The following is a 17,866-nucleotide window of genomic DNA, read 5'->3' as shown; positions in this document are numbered from 1 at the left end:
GAGCTGTTCCTTTCTTTGCATAGTTCCTAATGTCTGTCTCATCATATTGTTTCACATCCACGCTTAAAGAACTTCCTGCAGTATTTCTTGTAGTACAGGTCTGTTGGCAATGATTTCCCCAGCTTTTGTTTTGGTAAGAAGGTCTTTATTTCACCTTCATTTATGAAAGATATTTTCTTCAAGTCTAGAATTCTGGGTTAATAGGTTTTTCTTTTAATACTTAAAGATGTCACTGCATTGTTTTCTGGCTTGAAGAGTTTATGACAAAAAATGTTGAAATTTTTGTTCCTCTGTATATAATGTGTCTTTTATTTTTCTCCAGCTTTCTTCAAGATTTTCTCTTTATCCTTGGTTTCTGGTAGTTTGGATATGATGTGTGTATATATGTGTGGGGTTTTGTTTTGTTTTTTTTTTTTTTGGTATTTATCTTTCTTGAAATTTTCTGAGATTCTTCAATCTGTGATGTAATGTCTTTCATTATTTTTAGGAATTCTCAGGCATTATATCTTCAAACATTTCTTCTGTTCTGCTCCCCTTTCTCGTTTCCTCCTGAGATTCCATTTATATGTGTGTTGGACCATTTGATATTTTCCCACAGCTCTTGAATGCTCTTTTCTGCTTTTTATTTCCCACTCTTTTTTTTCTCTGAGCTTCAGTTTGGTAATTTCTATGGACCTATCACCAAGTTCACTGATTTATTACTCAGTTATGTTGAGTCCACTAATGAGTTCAGCAACAAAATTCTTTATTTCTAACACCATGATTTTTATTTGTAGTATTTCTATCTGCCTCTTTCTTAATTTTTATCTCTCTGCTAATTCCCCATTTGTGTGTGCAAGTCGTCCATGTTTTCCACTAGCTCCTTTATCATGTTAATCAGTTATTTTAAAGTTCTCTCTGGTAGTTCCACCATAAGTGTCATCTCTAAATCTTCTCTCGGTTGCTCTGTCTCTTGAGAGTGGGCTTTCTTTTCTTTTCTTGTGTCTTCTAAGTTCTGGCAGAACGCTAGTCATTGTGTATAGAACCGTAGAGATGGAGGTAAATAGTATTCATGCTTGGCAGGGGACTCGCCTCTTATTCTGTCAGGCTTTTTGTGTGGGGGTCCAGACAGTCTCATCAGGAGTTGAGCTGGGTCACAGTTTGTGTTCCTATGGTTACCTTCAGTGTTCTAAAGACTTAGATTCCTCCTAAGTTGCCTTTTGCTTAGGGTGATGGCTGGAGTTCATCCTTAGTGTTCCCACTGCATCCTCAGCTTTATGCCATCACCACATGCCTGGGCTAGTAAGGAGATTTCTATCCACATTCTTTCCTCTCTCCCAGTCTCTGTGTCTTGGCGTTTGCTATCTTGTAGTGGTGGCAGAAGACGTTCACTGTCCTGGAATAGTCAGCCTTTGGCAGGCCCTGTGTGTCTAGCCACAGAGAGAGGAGCCTTATTCAGTGCTCCCACCTCTTCCCCATGGCAGTCACACTCCACTTTGTATTTGCACCAGGTCTTGTGTGGGAGACTTTTCCTGCCCCTCCCCAGTGGAAGAACCATTCTGGTATTGATTTAGATTTGTGAGCCCAAGACCAGGGGGAGAGGGTTTTTATTTTTCTTCTCTCCTTCCCCTAGCAGTCTTTACCTGTGCCCCCTCCAGCAGCTGAAGGCTTTTGCTCCATATGAAAGCATGGTCCAGGCAGGGGTCATGTGCTTCCATGACTTTCCCGCAGGGCTGACCAGTCCCTTCCTGTACACTCATTCTACCAGGGTGGGATGAAGCGCTCTCTCCAGTCTCCAGCCCTGTTCCCAATCTTCCTTGTGAGCACCCAGTAGAGGGTGTGGAGAAGAGACTGCCTTTAGCAGTTTGTTATGATTTGGCTGATTTCTTCTTCCCCGCTTCTGTGGCAGCTGGCCGCTCCTCACCCACACTCTGCTATACGTAAGGCAGTCCTCATCCTGTTCCTTCGTGGAGGGCTCTGTCCCTCCTTGTGATCCAGCTGACGGAGCTGCTCTGCCACCTCAGCTCTCTGCTGAATCGTGGCTTTGCAGTTATCCAGATTCTTCTCCCATGGTTAGGGTGGGAAAGATGGCCTTCTCAGGTTTCTACATCCTAGGTGGAAGTGGAATTCCTACTATTTTTAAACCACTTTTTAAACTGAACAATTTACTGGGCATCATTCTATGCCCATTTGTAAGGACATCTCATTATACTTAATGGCTACCTAGTATTCTACCATGTGGGTGAATCATGATTTATTTAACATATTTTCTATTTTTATTTAAGTTTCATTTCATTACATTTTTGAATAGATAGCACATTTGCATAAAGTGTTAACTATATATATATAAATATATATATAAAAGGTATATATTGAGATGTCCTCGTCCCATCCCTGTTGCATCTACTTCCTTCCTCCTCACTCCTTAGAGGTAAATATTTCTTACTAGTTTCTTATTTATTCTTCTATTGTTTCTTTATGTAATACAAACTGATATGAATTTTTTTCTTATTTCCCATCTTTATTATATAAAATGTGGCATGCTGATGTTCTATACTTTGCTTTTTAAAATTAATATAATCTGGATCTCTCCATATCAGTATATAGAAGTCTTTCTCATTCCTTATAGCTGCATAGTGTTCCAGTATATTCTATTAATAATATGATACTATTTTAATACATGTATATCTATTATTCAGTCAGTCCTACAATGGTGGACTTTGAGTTATTTTAAACTTTTGCTCTTACCCCAGTGTTGCAGTGAATAACATTTTACCTGTGCCACTGCTTACAGGTACAGGTGTGTCCAGAGTATAGATTCCCCCAAGTGGGACCCAATCCCTGCTGATGGGCATTTAGGTGATTTACAATTGCTTACAATGACATACAACGTAATAGTGAACATCACTGTATTTTTGTACATAGTTGCATGTTTTTCAGGAATTTCTTTAGAATAAGATTTTAGGTTTTCAGTTTTAAATCATATGCTAGGGGCTGGCCCGGTGGCACAAGCGGTTAAGTGCGCACACTCCGCTGCGGCGGCCCGGGGTTCGCCAGTTCGGATCCCGGTGGGGGGAAACGACGTACCACTTGGCAAGCCATGCTGTGGAGGCGTCCCATATAAAGTAGAGGAAGATGGGCATGGATGTTAGCCCAGGGCCAGTCTTCTTCAGCAAAAAAGAGGGGGATTGGCAGATGTTAGCTCAGGGCCGATCTTCCTCACACACACACACAAAAATCGTATGCTCAAACACCCTCCAGGAAGTTTTAATTATTGATAAGGTATATGAACAGTCTTTTATGGCCTTTTTCCATTTTTATATTATAGTGTTTATCTTTTCTGTATGGATTTGTAAGGCATCTTTGTGTACTAAGAATGTGAACACATGTCACTTATATTGTGAGACATTTTCCAGGCTTTTATCACTGTTTCACTTTGGTGACATGGTGACAGCACTTTTAGTTTGTTAGTTTGCTTTTACATAAATAAGTTATTAATTTCATGAATTAAAATCGATCAATATCTTGCAGTTTCTCACTGTGGAATCTTGTTTGGATATGTCTTCTCCATCCCAGGATTATGAAATAGTCATATACACACACATGTGTATATATACACTCATGCAGATATACACACACACATCTATATATATATACACACACACATGTATATACACATCCATGCAGATATACACACACATAAATCTAAATATACACACATGTGCATATATACACATACATTCCAGTGTGATTCTTAAGCTTATCTCTTTAATCAACCTGAGTTTACCTTTACATATGAAGTAGCTCTTGAAATAAGCCCTCCTTTCTCTATGAATTTACAACGTGACCTTCCTGAAAGGATGACTCAGAGATGTTCAACATTATTAGAGCTCTGACTTCTCAATTCAACTAAGCAGAACACCCTCCTCAAGGCCCCAAAATTAAATTAGTTGGTCTCCATTTTGTAATTATCAAAATCGAACTCTCTAAATCTAGTATCACAAATACTAATACAAAAGCTAACTTAAAAATCCAGTAAATTGGATTCAGCAGTAGCTTGAAATTTGCATTTCACTTATAACAATTCTAAATGGTGTCTGCATTTGGGCAGGCTCCAACCCACGGTGGCCAGGGTCTGTCTCAACCCCAGGATCGACCTTCCTAATCAGTCAACACAACTGTTGAGATTTGTGCACTGAGATGGGGGGACAGGTGTCTGTTGTTTGCTTTGTTTCATTTTTATTTCGAGAGTGAAGACTTTCCCTTACCTTGGGCTGTTCTAGAGAACACAGAAGGTGAAAGCGAAGATCCCCGTAGGTACGATAAGGACACGTGTTCAATTATTAATGAGGGGACTGACTTTTTTCTCAGTTTAACAGCAGGAAGACAAGACAGTGTTCAACAGAATCACTGTTCCAAGAGGTCAAGCATTTTGAATATCTGCAGCCTTCACAGAAGGGGTTTTATATTACACAGCTCAAAAGGGCTGGTACCAGCCTATTAAAGACCCAATCTTCTTCCAAGTGAGCAGGGAGATTGAAAAAGTACTGCCAGTACAGTCCATTTTATATGAATGCTTATCGTGAAGTGGGAGGTGCATAAAATCCTAAGGTTTTAGCGTGCCAATAGGATAATTCAATGACAAGAACACAAATCCACACCTATCAAATTAAAACTAAAGTATAATTACTAGGTTCATCTTGTCATTTTATTTGCATTCTTAAATACTGTTAAATAGAAGCTGCTGTGTGCACCAGGAGGAGACTAAAAACCTAAAGGAGCTTAGCAAATGTTAATTCTTATTTTTATCATTGGAATCACTCTGCCATCATAAAACATTTTGTCACTCAGCTCCTGCTGGTAAAGTTCCATGGTATAAAAGGGGAAACACGTTCAGTGCACTATTAAATCTGATTACTTTCCATGATATTTTAAATACAACTTTAGAACTATGAATTTTGCTTAAAACAGTCTTTGGGTACAAAATAAACCCTAGAATGAAGATGGTCGACTTATGTTATTTACCGGCAAAATATCAGATGAAGCTAATTTAAATGATTTCCATACCTTCTTGCCTCACAGCAGCCGTGATCGGCCCAGTCAGCGCTCATGGCAGCTCCTCAGAGGGCCCAGAGGCAGAGGCTGTGGGACCAGCGGGGACAGGAGGTGAGCTGACTAAAGGTTAAGTCTGACCGCTCTACATGTCTCTTCTCCAAGACATGGGTTTGCTAATCTGGGAATCCCCGCCGGCTCCTTCTTAGGTTCCCACGTGTTCCTTTTATTCCGTAGTAATAGCCCCATAGTGATATTATTATAAAACATTAATTTCCTTTCCCTTGACTATGATGCTGGCCCCCAGGAGTGTGCTCCTGCTATTTGAAGGTGAAATACTTTTCACTGGGCATGAGATTAAAACAATCATTTTTCTTTCAAGCTCTTGGTCACTTACGCGACCCTCAGCACCTTACTTCTCTGAGTCAGGGTTCTGTTCCACAAGATGGGCACAGTTCTAACCTCCCCGAGTAAATAGTTGAGCTTTTATGATGGCATTTAAAATGAAAATAGATGAAATTACATTTAAATCTAAAAAAATTCTAAACAAATGTAAGATGTGCTAGGAGGCTAATAGGCAATAATAACTTAATTGACGTACCTCCCAGTAACAACTTATTTTCTAACAGAAATTTCAAATTAACCCCAAAGAGTGACTTATCATGGGATTTTAATGGACTTGGCAAATTGGCAGAGGAGCCCTGTGGGTCGTGGCGCCATCTGGATGTATCACAGAGCCCTGAGCTCTCCATTCTGTTATCTCCATCACAGTGCCAGATTTGGGAGAAAAGAATAGTTTGCACACTTATAAACAGAACTTAGCACAGCGCCCCAACATTTGTTGGATGGATGATCAGAGTGATAAATTACAGAGTAAAGGGAAGAATGGACCCAACTGGAGGGTTATCTCTGCAGATAGAGTGGATAGTGGTGCGAGAGGCCAAAAGCAGAAGTAAATTTGAATTTAGAATAGGAGCAGCTGCAGGCAGCATATTTTATTTATTTTCCCCAATTTTACCTGGTTTGAAGCACAGTATGTGTTCTGTTCAGGTATTAGGAACCATCCATGGAGGAACTCCCAGCTTGGTTTCCATACTTGGACGAAGGGTTAAGTCAATATTTAGATTTCGCTGTTGAGTGGCCTTGGTCTCTTCATCACTCTGTTGGGTTTTTGAGGGAACTGTTACTCTATTGGGTAATGATGGAAACTCCTATCACTATCTTGTGAACACTGTCAGTATTGGTGCCTGTACAAGATCCGAGTGAGTCCCTGAGATGAGGGGAGGGACGAGACCTGGTCTCTAACTGCTGAAGAAGGTGGTAATTGCAGTACCACGAGGAGAGCTCGAGGATGGGGAGACGGGATGCCTCGGAGCGTGGGTTGGTGGGCTTAGCAGGCACAGGAGGAGGAACCTTGTTAACACGAAAATACAGTGCATAGTTCTTAAAAATTCCTGACCCCTGCCCATGGAAGAAACACTGGCTGCTTTTTTTTTTTTCCTTTTTCATGGTTTGCTGTTAATGTGTATAATCATGAAATGAATCACAAACTTTCAAAATGAAAAGTGATGTCGGTGGCCACCCACCCAGTGGTTCAGAACCCCAGGCAGAGGGTGGGCGCCAGCGGCTATGACCCCCCAGACCTGCTAAGCACAACTGTTGCCCAGGGAGAGGTTTCAGATAATTCATAATCCTCACATGTGTCTCCAAGCACCCCCAAATAAAGATGGGGAGACCGATGTCTAGTCCAACCCTGGACTGTGGGGGTGGTTAGGCCAGGGGACTGCCTCTGGGCTCTCACTCCCTGCTGTCAGTTCCCAGCACAACCTTCCTATCATAACTGCTTCCCTGGAGTTTCTTTGCTCACACGCAACTCCCTCCCCATTTTCCCTCCACCAAATCTATGCGCTTCTCCAGGGCGAGTCTCTGGCTTTGTTCCCAGTCATTCCTTAACAAACCTTCCCTGACCATCTTCTCTGTGTAAGGCAGAGTGGAGACACTATGGAACGAGGCAGCCTCACCCCACTCCCTGTCTGCCACTCCCAACACCATCACTGCGGAATTCAATTGACCTAGGGAATAAAGATATGGCTCACGTTTGTTAAGCGTAGACCCAGTTGCAATTCAAAATTTTTATTTTGCATCCTGCAAGCTAACATTAACCGATGGCTGGATTTATTGGGAGAAATTGCACCATCCTTTCTCATCACTGTGTGCATCAGGCTCTGGAGGGAGTGACACAAAGACAGACCTCGGTCCGGAGCTTCACAGTCTCACTTACGGATTACAATGAACAACTCAGCATGCAATGTCACTTGTGTTACAACGAACAATGCAGTGTGCAACACTGGAAAAGCACCAGGAAGCTGTTTCACCCTGCTGTTGAACCTTCACATGGGACAACTGACAGCTTGCAGTGGGAAAAAACAGACAGTTCTTTGCATTTACATCCAACCTTAACTGGCAGGACCAAATATACACAACATTGTGACTGTTAAGAATAAGAATCATATTTTCATAGTTCATATGAATAGGTAATTTCCCAAATAGTTTTCTCTGTTTATATTTTGGAAATTAGTTAAATTTATTAATAATACATCTTCAGACCAAGATATAGAGCATATGCTGTTATATTGGTAAAACTAATCCATTTTCTGCCCCAATCCTGCAAAAAACCTGTTGCCTACAAATGCACTTATAAAGTTGTAGCAAACAAAAAATTCCCCACTATGATATTCACACACACACACATAAATATGTCCCTGATGAAAATAACTGGAATGATCTGAAAAGATACTGATGGACCACGTTGGCTATGATAATTGCTTTAAAAGTAATATTTGACATAGAAATTGCCCAAGTATATTTCCTCAATTACTATGTAATAAACAACGAAAAGTATGATTTGTTTTTAAAGGACTTGAAATTGATGGCCATAAAGTCTAATATTTGCGACTCAGGAATTATTTTTAAGTTGACGACAACAGGCCAGAGGTTAGCCAGTTTGGAAGAGAGAAGGGTTCTGAAACAACGGAGGAGGGTTCAGAAGAGAAGAAAGTCAGCGGTCTTACGTTTGCAGGTCTCCTAGTGGCCTCTGACCCATGGACTTGAGCAATGGCTCTGGCCGGATGGCCACCTGGGGTGACGTCTTGGGGCTGGAGTCTGACTCTCCGCTCTCCTCGTCGCCCATGGCTTTGATGTAACTCCCACTCCTCATCCTCCTGCAGGGTATCTCCTCATCCTTGCCCCCGGTGGGGTACCCTCCCCACTCGTCCTGAGGCACCTAGGAGAGAAGAGACACACGACATGCATCAAACTTGTCACTAGAATCCTGTTTCTGGCTCTTCTGGGGGAAGAAATTCTCCACGATTCCCTGAGGACCTAGCTCTGTATGGTCATTTACCGTGGAAAGTCAGGTGCACAAAGATAGATGCTTCTTAGTGTTCTGTCATTCAAACCCTAGAAGGACATTAATATAAAACTATTGTTTTTTGCCCATTATAAAAGTGATAGATAAATATTACAGAAAAAGTGAGAAAATGTCATGAACGTAGAAGGAGAAAAAAACCCCACTTGTAATCTCAGGACCTAGACAAAACCACCGATAACATTCAGATTTATTTCCTTTTGGTATAAAACGAAACTGAAACTTGAGGAAACTGGGGGAAGAAAAGTTACCCAGTGTGGAGAAGAAGGAAGGAAAAACAGAGGGGCAAAGAAGCAGAGCAGAGCAAGAAGACAGGGCCCAAAAGACTGGAAATTTACCCCTTCAGTGCAGCTGACAAAGGAGCGGGCTTGACGCCAGAAGTTGAGTTTTACCATACACGCAAATCCCCGTCCCCAAGGGAGAAAGGCTGCTGCCCTGGACACATCGCCCACTTGCTCGGTGCAGGACCGAACGACCGTCTGGTGTTGTGCACTCCCGGCAGAGGCCCACAGGTAACCCGCTCAGCACTTGGTGTCAAGTTTCCTCTGAGGCAGGCCAAGCCAGAAAGATGATAGAGCAGGGCAGTATCTCGGTATTCGCCCACCGCACATGAAACTCAAGCTCCTCACACCACCACAAACAGAAGCCACGGAACTTTCTAAGATGATGTTTCCACCAGTGTGCACCTGTTCGGTGCCGCTCGGGGCAGAGTCCTCCTTTCAGGGTACTCTACTAGCTTTGCACAGCCACCCGGAGGCTCTGGATGAAGTTGACCCCATAGTCAACTCACATTTATGAAAGCAAAACCCACAGCGTGCGGCAGCTGAGGGCAGAGATTCCACGATTTGGCACAGCACACCATACAATTGCATAGCGTTCTGCGTCAGAGGACCTAACTCAGGTGTTCTTCATACGGGAGGAGCGATCTCCCACTCGCTGTTTATGGAGGAAGAAAATGATAAAATTCCATTTTTAAAGAGTGTTCCAAGTTGGTGTTTTTCCTATTGTAAAATACGTAGCTACTCATGCATATTCTTTAAATCACCCTAAAAAGAATCCTGCTCTTTCCAGTTTTGATGTTCCCAGGGAGCCCGTTCATCAAGCACCCCCCAGGGACCTGCTGCCTGGGAGGAAGGCAGAGCTTTCAGCCGAAAGCACTTGTATTCATTTCCTTAAACACGAGTGTCACGTTGCTTTGGCAGATCAGACGTCTTCCACGTAAAGCCCAGGACAGGACACCGAGGGTGGGAAAGCGCTGCTTATTGGGGTTACTGGTACGGCCTGCAGTTCTGGCCAGGACGGGGAGGACTCGCCTTGCACCTCACTCAGCGTGGAAAGGCACAAACGTCTAGACAGCAACAAGCCCCTCAAGGCACCGGCGGTGATGATTTAGATGGATCCTATCTGCAGGGTTTTTGTTTTTAAAACAGTACAGCCCTGGTCCATGGGAAGCGCATGGAAACACCCCAGCAACGTGCAGTGAGGTAGATCCAGACGCTGGGATGAGGAGAGGGTTTAACAGAATGGAAAATTCCAGGTTCTCATTAAACTCTGACCCCAAGAAGCTGTGTGGATTGGGGGAACTCACACAGCCCCGTCTCCTCAACCACAGAACAGAGGTCGGGTGTGGCATCTACAGCCCTGCTCAGCTGGGCATCCCTAAGCTCTTTGTGCCGGGCTCCACACAGGTTGAAAGAAGAATACGACCACGTGGAAGGGCACTGTGAATGCTGAAGACCCGGGCTGGTGGGGCGTACAGACGGCAGTGCAGAGTGGTCAGGACACAGGGAGAATGAAATAACGCTCTGGGACACACAGAGGGCTCTTTCAGAAGACAACTGGCAACTGAGAAAATAGGCATAAATGCATGTCGAAGATGTCCTGACACTTCGGATTTTTGAGCCCTGGAAAGAAATGGCTAATGAAGAATGAAGGATTAATTGCTCTGGGCATTTAACAATTCTTATCCATGTGTCTTCTTACTAATAGCCGGTTTTCCACACTTAGAAAAACAATCGCCAGGATGGAGAAAGATGCAGGAAACAGGCATTTCCACACAATATCATGCCACGTGGTAACGTGGGTCCAATCTTTATGGCAACACATCAGAAGACTTCAGACTGTTGACGCCCTCGACACACAGCGTCACTTCTGCGAAGGTGTCCTCAGACAGGAGGATTCGGTGCCAGGGACTGGTGAATTGTTCATCAGGATGAAAGAGGAAATGCCGATAATCTCCTAGAGGAGACGACTTGAAATATTTATCACAACCGTACAGTGGTTACCGTTCTGCCCTCAAAAATTATAGTGCAGGAGAATATATATGTAGCCATGCAAGAATAAAGATGTTCATGAGGGGGCAAGCAATTTTTAAAAAGCACAGTATACAGTCAATGTTTTTTTTATGCAGCCATGCGTCACTTAACGACAGGGATACTTTCTGAGAAATGTGTTAGGTGATTTCGTTGTTGTGTGAACATCACAGAGTGTAATTACAAACCTAGATGGTATACCCTACTACATACCCAGGCTCTGTGGTACAGATCTTATGGGACCACTGCATAGAAACATGGCTGGAAGGATGTGGAACAGGGGTCATCAACAGGAGATATTGATTATGGGATTCTCAATTATTTTTCTTTATACTTATATTTTCTAAATTTTCTACATGGACCATATATTGCTATTGCAATAACACACAAACGTATTTTTAATTTAAGAAAAGTCAGTCCTCAATGACAGTACATTTCAGTAGAAGAGACAGAAATAAAAAGAAATGAATTATGGTTTAACTAGGGCACAAGATGCAAGTGCAGAGGGGAAATGGAGAAGGGGTCAATGAAGCTGTGGACAGAGGAGGTGATCTGGGAAGGCTTCCTGGAGGTGAGGCCTGGGGTCCTAACTAATTTGCATTTGACCAGCAGAAAGGCACAGGCAGAAGAAACAGACAAAGGCACAGGCTCCCATTCCCTGCGCTGAGGAAAGAGGCGAGGCCAGCTGCGCGGGAGCTCCAGGGAGGGAGGCTGGGAGGCTGGCCGGGGGCAGATGGAGGAGAGCCACATGCCATGAATGGTACACCCCCGTTGGCAGCTTTAAGGAGTTTTTGTGAATTAAAAGCATGTTTCCATAAAAAAGAAAGGTTTTTGTTTTTTTTCCCCAGCAGCCTGTGAATTAACTAACAAACGAGACCAGCTTGTATTTTTCCGTTTCTGATTTAGAAAGCCACTTTTGCAGTCTGTGACAGCAGAAATTTCAATACAGAGGGAGTGTAAACTAGAGTCGAGTGCAGGGTATGAATCCCGTCCAGATCATGTGTCTCCAGACTCTCGAAAGTACAAAAGAGCGGTACCATACGCCCCCGCGCCTCAGTGCATAAATCTTCCTGGGGGCTCCTACCGTGTCAGAGCCCTGCGGCCCAGTGCATGAGTGGCCCAATGTCCGTCCCAGAACACTAAGTGGCTTTACAGTTTCCCATGAATGAATGATGATGAATTTCCCTCCACAAGAGCCACCAACCTGTGCAAATCCCATTTGCAGTCTTTGCTGTGCTTAAGGACAATTAATTACCCTAAATACCTGTGTGCACACAGTGGTGAGCGGTATCTATAATTTCTAAACAGGCGTTTTCCTAAGGGTGACCTTAGTGGACATTTGGTATCTCTGGTTTCTTGCTTTAAAGATACTGCATGTTAAAAGATCTTTCCCATTTTTCAAGCAGCAGGAACAGGGGTAAAGAACCAGGGTTTCGTCATAATATTCTCTTTCAGGAGTTGAAACCAAGGAGGAAAATAACATTGAACGCTGTGTCTCCCCTAGGGAACTGTCTTCTTCATTCATTCAACAAGTTTTTTTGTTTTAAATGAACGCCAGGTACTCCAGCCACCGGGGAGATAATGGAGAGCAAGACAGCTGGGCTTCTGAATTCCAGATTTTACAGCAAAGGACAATGGTTCTAAATGAGGGCAGCCTCTTGGCGACATCACAGAACTCTATCTGGGGCAGTTGTGACTGTCACGTACTTGTGGAGCATTAGGAGAATCTGGGGGTCCAGAGATGCTAGTTTTGGTGAAGCATGAAGCAAGCCCACCCAGTGAAGAACTGGCTCATGTCTCGTATGAATTTGAATGTCTGTTTTCCTGTCTATAATTGCGTGAGCCTTGAATCTAACTCTGCTTTGTATGTAAGCCAAAGGTTTTTTGTTTTTTTGTGCAGTTTTCATGAACAATACATTTTTCAGGAATGCAACTAACCATGTAAATCGAGGGAAGAGAGAGCTTTGTTTGGTTTGCTGCTTTACCAAGAATTGTTTACCACTTCCAAAATCCCATCAGGTCGGCGAATCCACTGGTGGCAAATAAATCATTACAACGCTCCTCTATCCGTGTAATTGGTAGCTCCAAATTACGGTGAGTCTTCATCCAGAAATGAGCTTCCTGATACTTCATTTTGTACACATCTGTCATTGTGCCCAGACATAGTTATATTAAAATTCATGTTTCTAGTTAATAGTTACCTTTCTTTTATTTCTCTGTTATGTTAGAGTTTGGGCACGTTATATAAATAAATAACATTTATTTATAATCAATATATATATACATATACAACCAAAACAGTGTGTGTAAGTCAGTCATACATAAATTTCATTTTAGAATAGTCCGAGAGACATTGTGAAGTTTTTGTTACAAGTGGGACACTTGGTTTGACAAGTTTACGAGCCACAGTTATGGACAGGAAAGTTCTTTAAACAATTACATGGATATGTCATAAATGCCAGGAGTTTGGAGAGCGCATGGTAGGGTGACCATGCAAATCTCACAGGACCTGAGGAGACTTCCCATAAGAAGCTGACCTTGGTGCACCTGGAAGGCGGGCGGTGATGGGGATGGGGACGCAGGGCAGGGAGGTGGTGCCGGCGGACGCAGGGCAGGGAGGTGGTGCCGGCGGACGCCGTGCTTGCTCATCAGCCCAGGGAGCGCGTGGGCTTCTGATGAGCCCGATTCCTGGTGCTAAACCACATGCTCTTTGGATGACACCAGTGGTTCTCAGCTGTGGGGAATTCTGCGCCCTGGGGACATCTGGTAATATCTGGACACAGGTTTGGTCGTCTCCAAAATGCGGGTGCTATCGGCAGCTAGCAGGTAGAGGCCAGGGATGCAGCTCGACATCCCCCACGAGAGAGACCCGTCCACCCAAATGTCAACAGTGCCGAGTGGGGAAACGCTGGATTCCTCAGTGGTTCCTGCTGGTTTGTCTGCGTCTTAGCAGATGATTTCATGATAATGCTGCTCAAGTCAACTCCTGAATCCCAAGTCTAATTAGCATGGTTGGGGAAGTTCTTTTTTGTTTATTAATTTCTGGTTTGGTTTTTCCTTAGAGCCACTGGTCAGTTGCTGACTTCATTTTCTCAAGGCCACATCTGCTTCCATGCCACTCCTTAAACCATGACAGACCCTGGAGCAGACACACAGGACGACCTGGAACTGTAGGCCAGCGGTCCGGGGCTCCACACACAGCATCTCCAGCCCAGCCTGCAATCACGCTGCCCTGGGGGCTGGGGTCAGGGCCCCCATGGCCACTCAATGACCTAGCTTCGTGTGCAGACCACCAACAGATCCACCGGGCTGAAGACACACAGTTATGGGGAAGAGACCGCCCCAGGCCAGGGGAGGTCGTTATGTGGAGTGGGAGAAGCAGAACAGAGAGATCGCTACTGCCCTGCACAAAAATCGGGGGGCTGCCCTGATAAGTGAGGCCCCCAACTGGGCTACACAAACGAGGACGTGTGCCGAGGACACAGTGGACACTCAGTCAACACTTACTGTATGGATGAGGATGATCTCTCAGAATCTTGAGATCTCCAAATGAAAGGAACCCAACAGATCCCAGGGCCTCCCAGTCACCACAACCGATCTGTGACTTCTGATCCTAAACCTTCCTAATGACCGTTTCAGTCACTCATCTCATTCTTAACTGTAAACTTGGGTAAAACAAAATACTTACCCACACAATACTGCAGGTTTATATAACAATTTATGATGTTCAAAGTGCTATTACACTGTCTGAATCTAACCACAAACTCCGATGTATACAGATCAGTGAGGTACAAGGTTGACCAGACTCATGAAGCCCACATCTTTCCACAGAGAATTTATTTCAACAAGTGTTTCTTGAATGCCCATCACAGGTGCGAGACTATGCCAGGTCCCCCAGATGAGGCACTGGAATGGGACGCAGTATGCCAGTGACTGTCCCACGTGCTGGTCGCTGTCCCGTGTGCTGGTGACTGTCCCCGTGTGCCGGTCACTGTCCCACGTGCCGGTCACTGTCCCCATGTGTTGGTCACTGTCTCATGTGCTGGTCACTTTCTCGTGTGCTGGTCACTGTCCTGTGTGCTGGTCACTCTCCCTCTGTTATCCCCTCCCCTATCTATTCTCCTCTCATCCCTGCCCTGCTCCTGCCCTCACCCCGAGGGAGACTCTGCATCAACTGCGTCCCTTATTCTCTGGTTCTGGTGGGTTCGGCCAATGGCTGACATGAGGTAGGGAAGAGAGAAAGGTTGTGGCACATCTTCCATAGCTCTCTCCTGCTTTGGGTCCATCGTCTGGAAGGACCTGCATCCAACCAGGACTCCCCATCCTGGGAGCCTCACTTCCATGCTCCTCCCTCTCACCAGATCCTGCCCACAGGCCTAGGCCAGCAATGGTTTTCCAGTGTTCCTGGTACCTGTGTGGTTAACATCCCTCCCACTGCTCTGTCACTAGTTCCTTTATAAACTCTTTCAGGTAAACCCTTTGTAGGGGATACCATTGCTCTCCAGGACTCCCCACTCTACGGTCACGAAAGACTCTGAACAATAGAACAATAAATGTGACCGTGCCACAGAGATCACAAAATGCTACACAATATGAGGATATCTTACATTTTGATGAAATGGGCCAAGAATACACAGAGAAACACCGTATAAGGCAGATTATGAGAAGCGCCTGAAAGAGGAACCAGTGCTTTCCATGGGACTCAAGGGACAAGAGACACAATCACAGAGTAACGTCAACAGGGATGCCAGTCTGAGCGAGTCTGGGAAGTAACCCAGCTGACAGACAGACCAGTGAACTCTCTAAGTGGCCTCGATGCCAAGCCATTCCCAGTGGTGATAAGTCACTGAGGACAGCCATGCGGGCTGGGGAGGCCTGTAACTGGGTAGATGAGTGGGTCATGTGATCCCAGACTCCAAGTCCACAGACACAGATCCTGAAGTTTCTGTAGACTGGTCCTGGGGAGATAAAGGAGCTCCATGGGTGTCAACAAGATCCAGGAGCTCTCAGTGATTACTTCTCACACTAAGAGGCCTGGGGGGAGACAGGACGGGCCATCAGGAAACTCAAGTCCCTGAGAAAGGTGATGGGGAAATTTGGGGCTTGGGAGATGGACACACCTCCTCTAACCCTCAACGGGGAGATCACCATTTCCATCTTACAGGAGGCACTTTTAGGACAGAGAGCCGACAGTTGGGACAGCTGGATATAGACCAAGAACCACAAAGAGCTGAAGAGAGGAGGGCACGGCTGTAAGTTCACGTCCACGGTGGTTTCAAAGGGACTTCAGAAATGCTTCCTGGGCTGGATGTCTCACTGTGGGTCTGGAAGGGAGACAGACGCCTGAAAGCGACTGTAACCATGTGCTCTGTCAGTCCCTGGCCAAGATCTAAGACCAGGAGCGATTTCAAAGCAAACGTCTTTCTTTCGGATTGCAGGTATGCATTTAGAGTGGAGGAGAATGAAGTCGGCTGGAGTTTTTTCATGCTGTAAAGCATTGCTGTCACTACGGATGTGAACCTGATTACAACAATCATGTTTCTCATCTTTTGCCTCTAAAGGACTAATACTGAAAAGTTTCCTGAGAAGCTTGTCAGAACTATTGGTTTTCTGGAGCTGGACAGTCCCTACAAGCCCTGACTCGGCCTCCTGAAGATGTAGGAAGCCTGTGAGAGCAGAAGGGGCCGGGCGCTCATCCACCCTCCTCATCACCCTGGTTCTAGAACCACCCACACGCCTCCAGGGCCTGGAGAGACTCTTCTTTGTTGAAGTGACACTTGAGCAGCTTCTTTCATTGCTTCCAAGTGTCCTCCAAACAGGAGGACACTTGGAGGTGCCTCCTCATTCCTTCATTTAGAGCTTTATAACGTGTCCAACCCCCAGCCAGATGCAGAGCTAACGCAGTGACGAGGGTGTAATGCTCTCCAGGCCTGAATCTCAATGGGGGAGACAGATCACAGATGGCTGAACAGATCAATAAAGACCCAAGTAGATACTGTGGGGAGGAGGGGAAGACAGGACCAAAACAAGCCGGGTGGCCACTAGAGACAGGATGTCGGAGATGCTGTGGTCTTCAGAGATGACACCTCTCAGCTCCTGGTTAAAACTTAACTCTTGCTTCTGAATCGTGTGGAAGCAAATGGCCAGTGCTCATAAATCCTGAGAGTCCTTCCAAACGCTTATTGTAGAAATGGGAGGAATGCGAGGGAAGGAGAGAGAAAGGAGACAGAGGAGAAACCTGTGGATTTTTAAGAGACAGATCAACCCACTTCCATGTGGCCCCTTATCTGGATCTGGATACGAACAAAGAATTCTTTTTTCTTGTTAAAAAGAGATTGTGAGAAATCATGGAAAGTTGAATATTGACTGGATATTTGAAAATAGTACAGAATTATTATTATTTCTTAACGTCTGATAACAGTATTGCAGTTATGTTTCAAAAGAAAGAGTCCGAATCTTCCCGGGTGGACTTTCAGAGATAAATACAGAAATAGTTACCTAGGATGTATGGGATTTGTTTCAACACAACCTGAATGGGCAGGTGGGTGAGGTACTGATGGGACAAAATTGGCCATGAATGGATTGTTTTTGAAGCTGGGTGATGAGTGTACAGGTGTTCATTATGTTATGCTCTTATCTTTGTATAGGTTTAATATTTTCCATAATTAAAACAAACTAAAAGGAGCTGTTGGAGGCCAGAGAAAAGGATAGTTAGTAAAGGGGACAGTGGATAGCTTCAGGGGAGGGCAGATTCTAAGGTATGGGGACTGCAGAGAAGGGGTGGCCAGGGGAAGTGTCCTGGAAGAAGGTGGGTCTGGAGTCAGGCCCAAGTGGCCAAAAACCACAGTTGTGGCATCGTCCTAGTGTTCAGGGGACGTTGCATCAGAGATTTCCCAGGTACGAACGCAGAGAAAGACAAGAGAGTTTTGCTTCTTGAATAATAACTAGAGTGAACCCTGAGTCTATTCATCATGTTCCTTTAGATATGTACAGGTAAAAATTTTATATTTGTATATTTTTGTGGTTTGCTAACTACAAGCAGAATTTCAGTCTCTCTCATTGCCATACAAATGGTATTTTATCCAACTACCTATTT

General features: G+C 44.6%; 1 protein-coding gene across 1 annotated transcript in view; it reads right to left on the bottom strand.

Annotated features, from left to right (window-relative positions):
- DLGAP2 (DLG associated protein 2) overlaps nt 1-17,866 on the bottom strand; it is a 159,137-nt gene that overhangs the window by 92,251 nt on the left and 49,020 nt on the right. The window contains exon 4 of the mRNA XM_058524845.1: nt 8,103-8,314. Coding sequence (XP_058380828.1) covers nt 8,103-8,314 — 212 coding nt within the window. The remainder of the gene's footprint in view (nt 1-8,102; nt 8,315-17,866) is intronic.

This window comes from Diceros bicornis, chromosome 29 (assembly GCF_020826845.1).
Source record: "Diceros bicornis minor isolate mBicDic1 chromosome 29, mDicBic1.mat.cur, whole genome shotgun sequence".
In the NCBI taxonomy this organism is placed as follows: Eukaryota; Metazoa; Chordata; class Mammalia; order Perissodactyla; family Rhinocerotidae; genus Diceros; species Diceros bicornis.
This window is presented reverse-complemented; position numbering and strand designations above follow the sequence as displayed.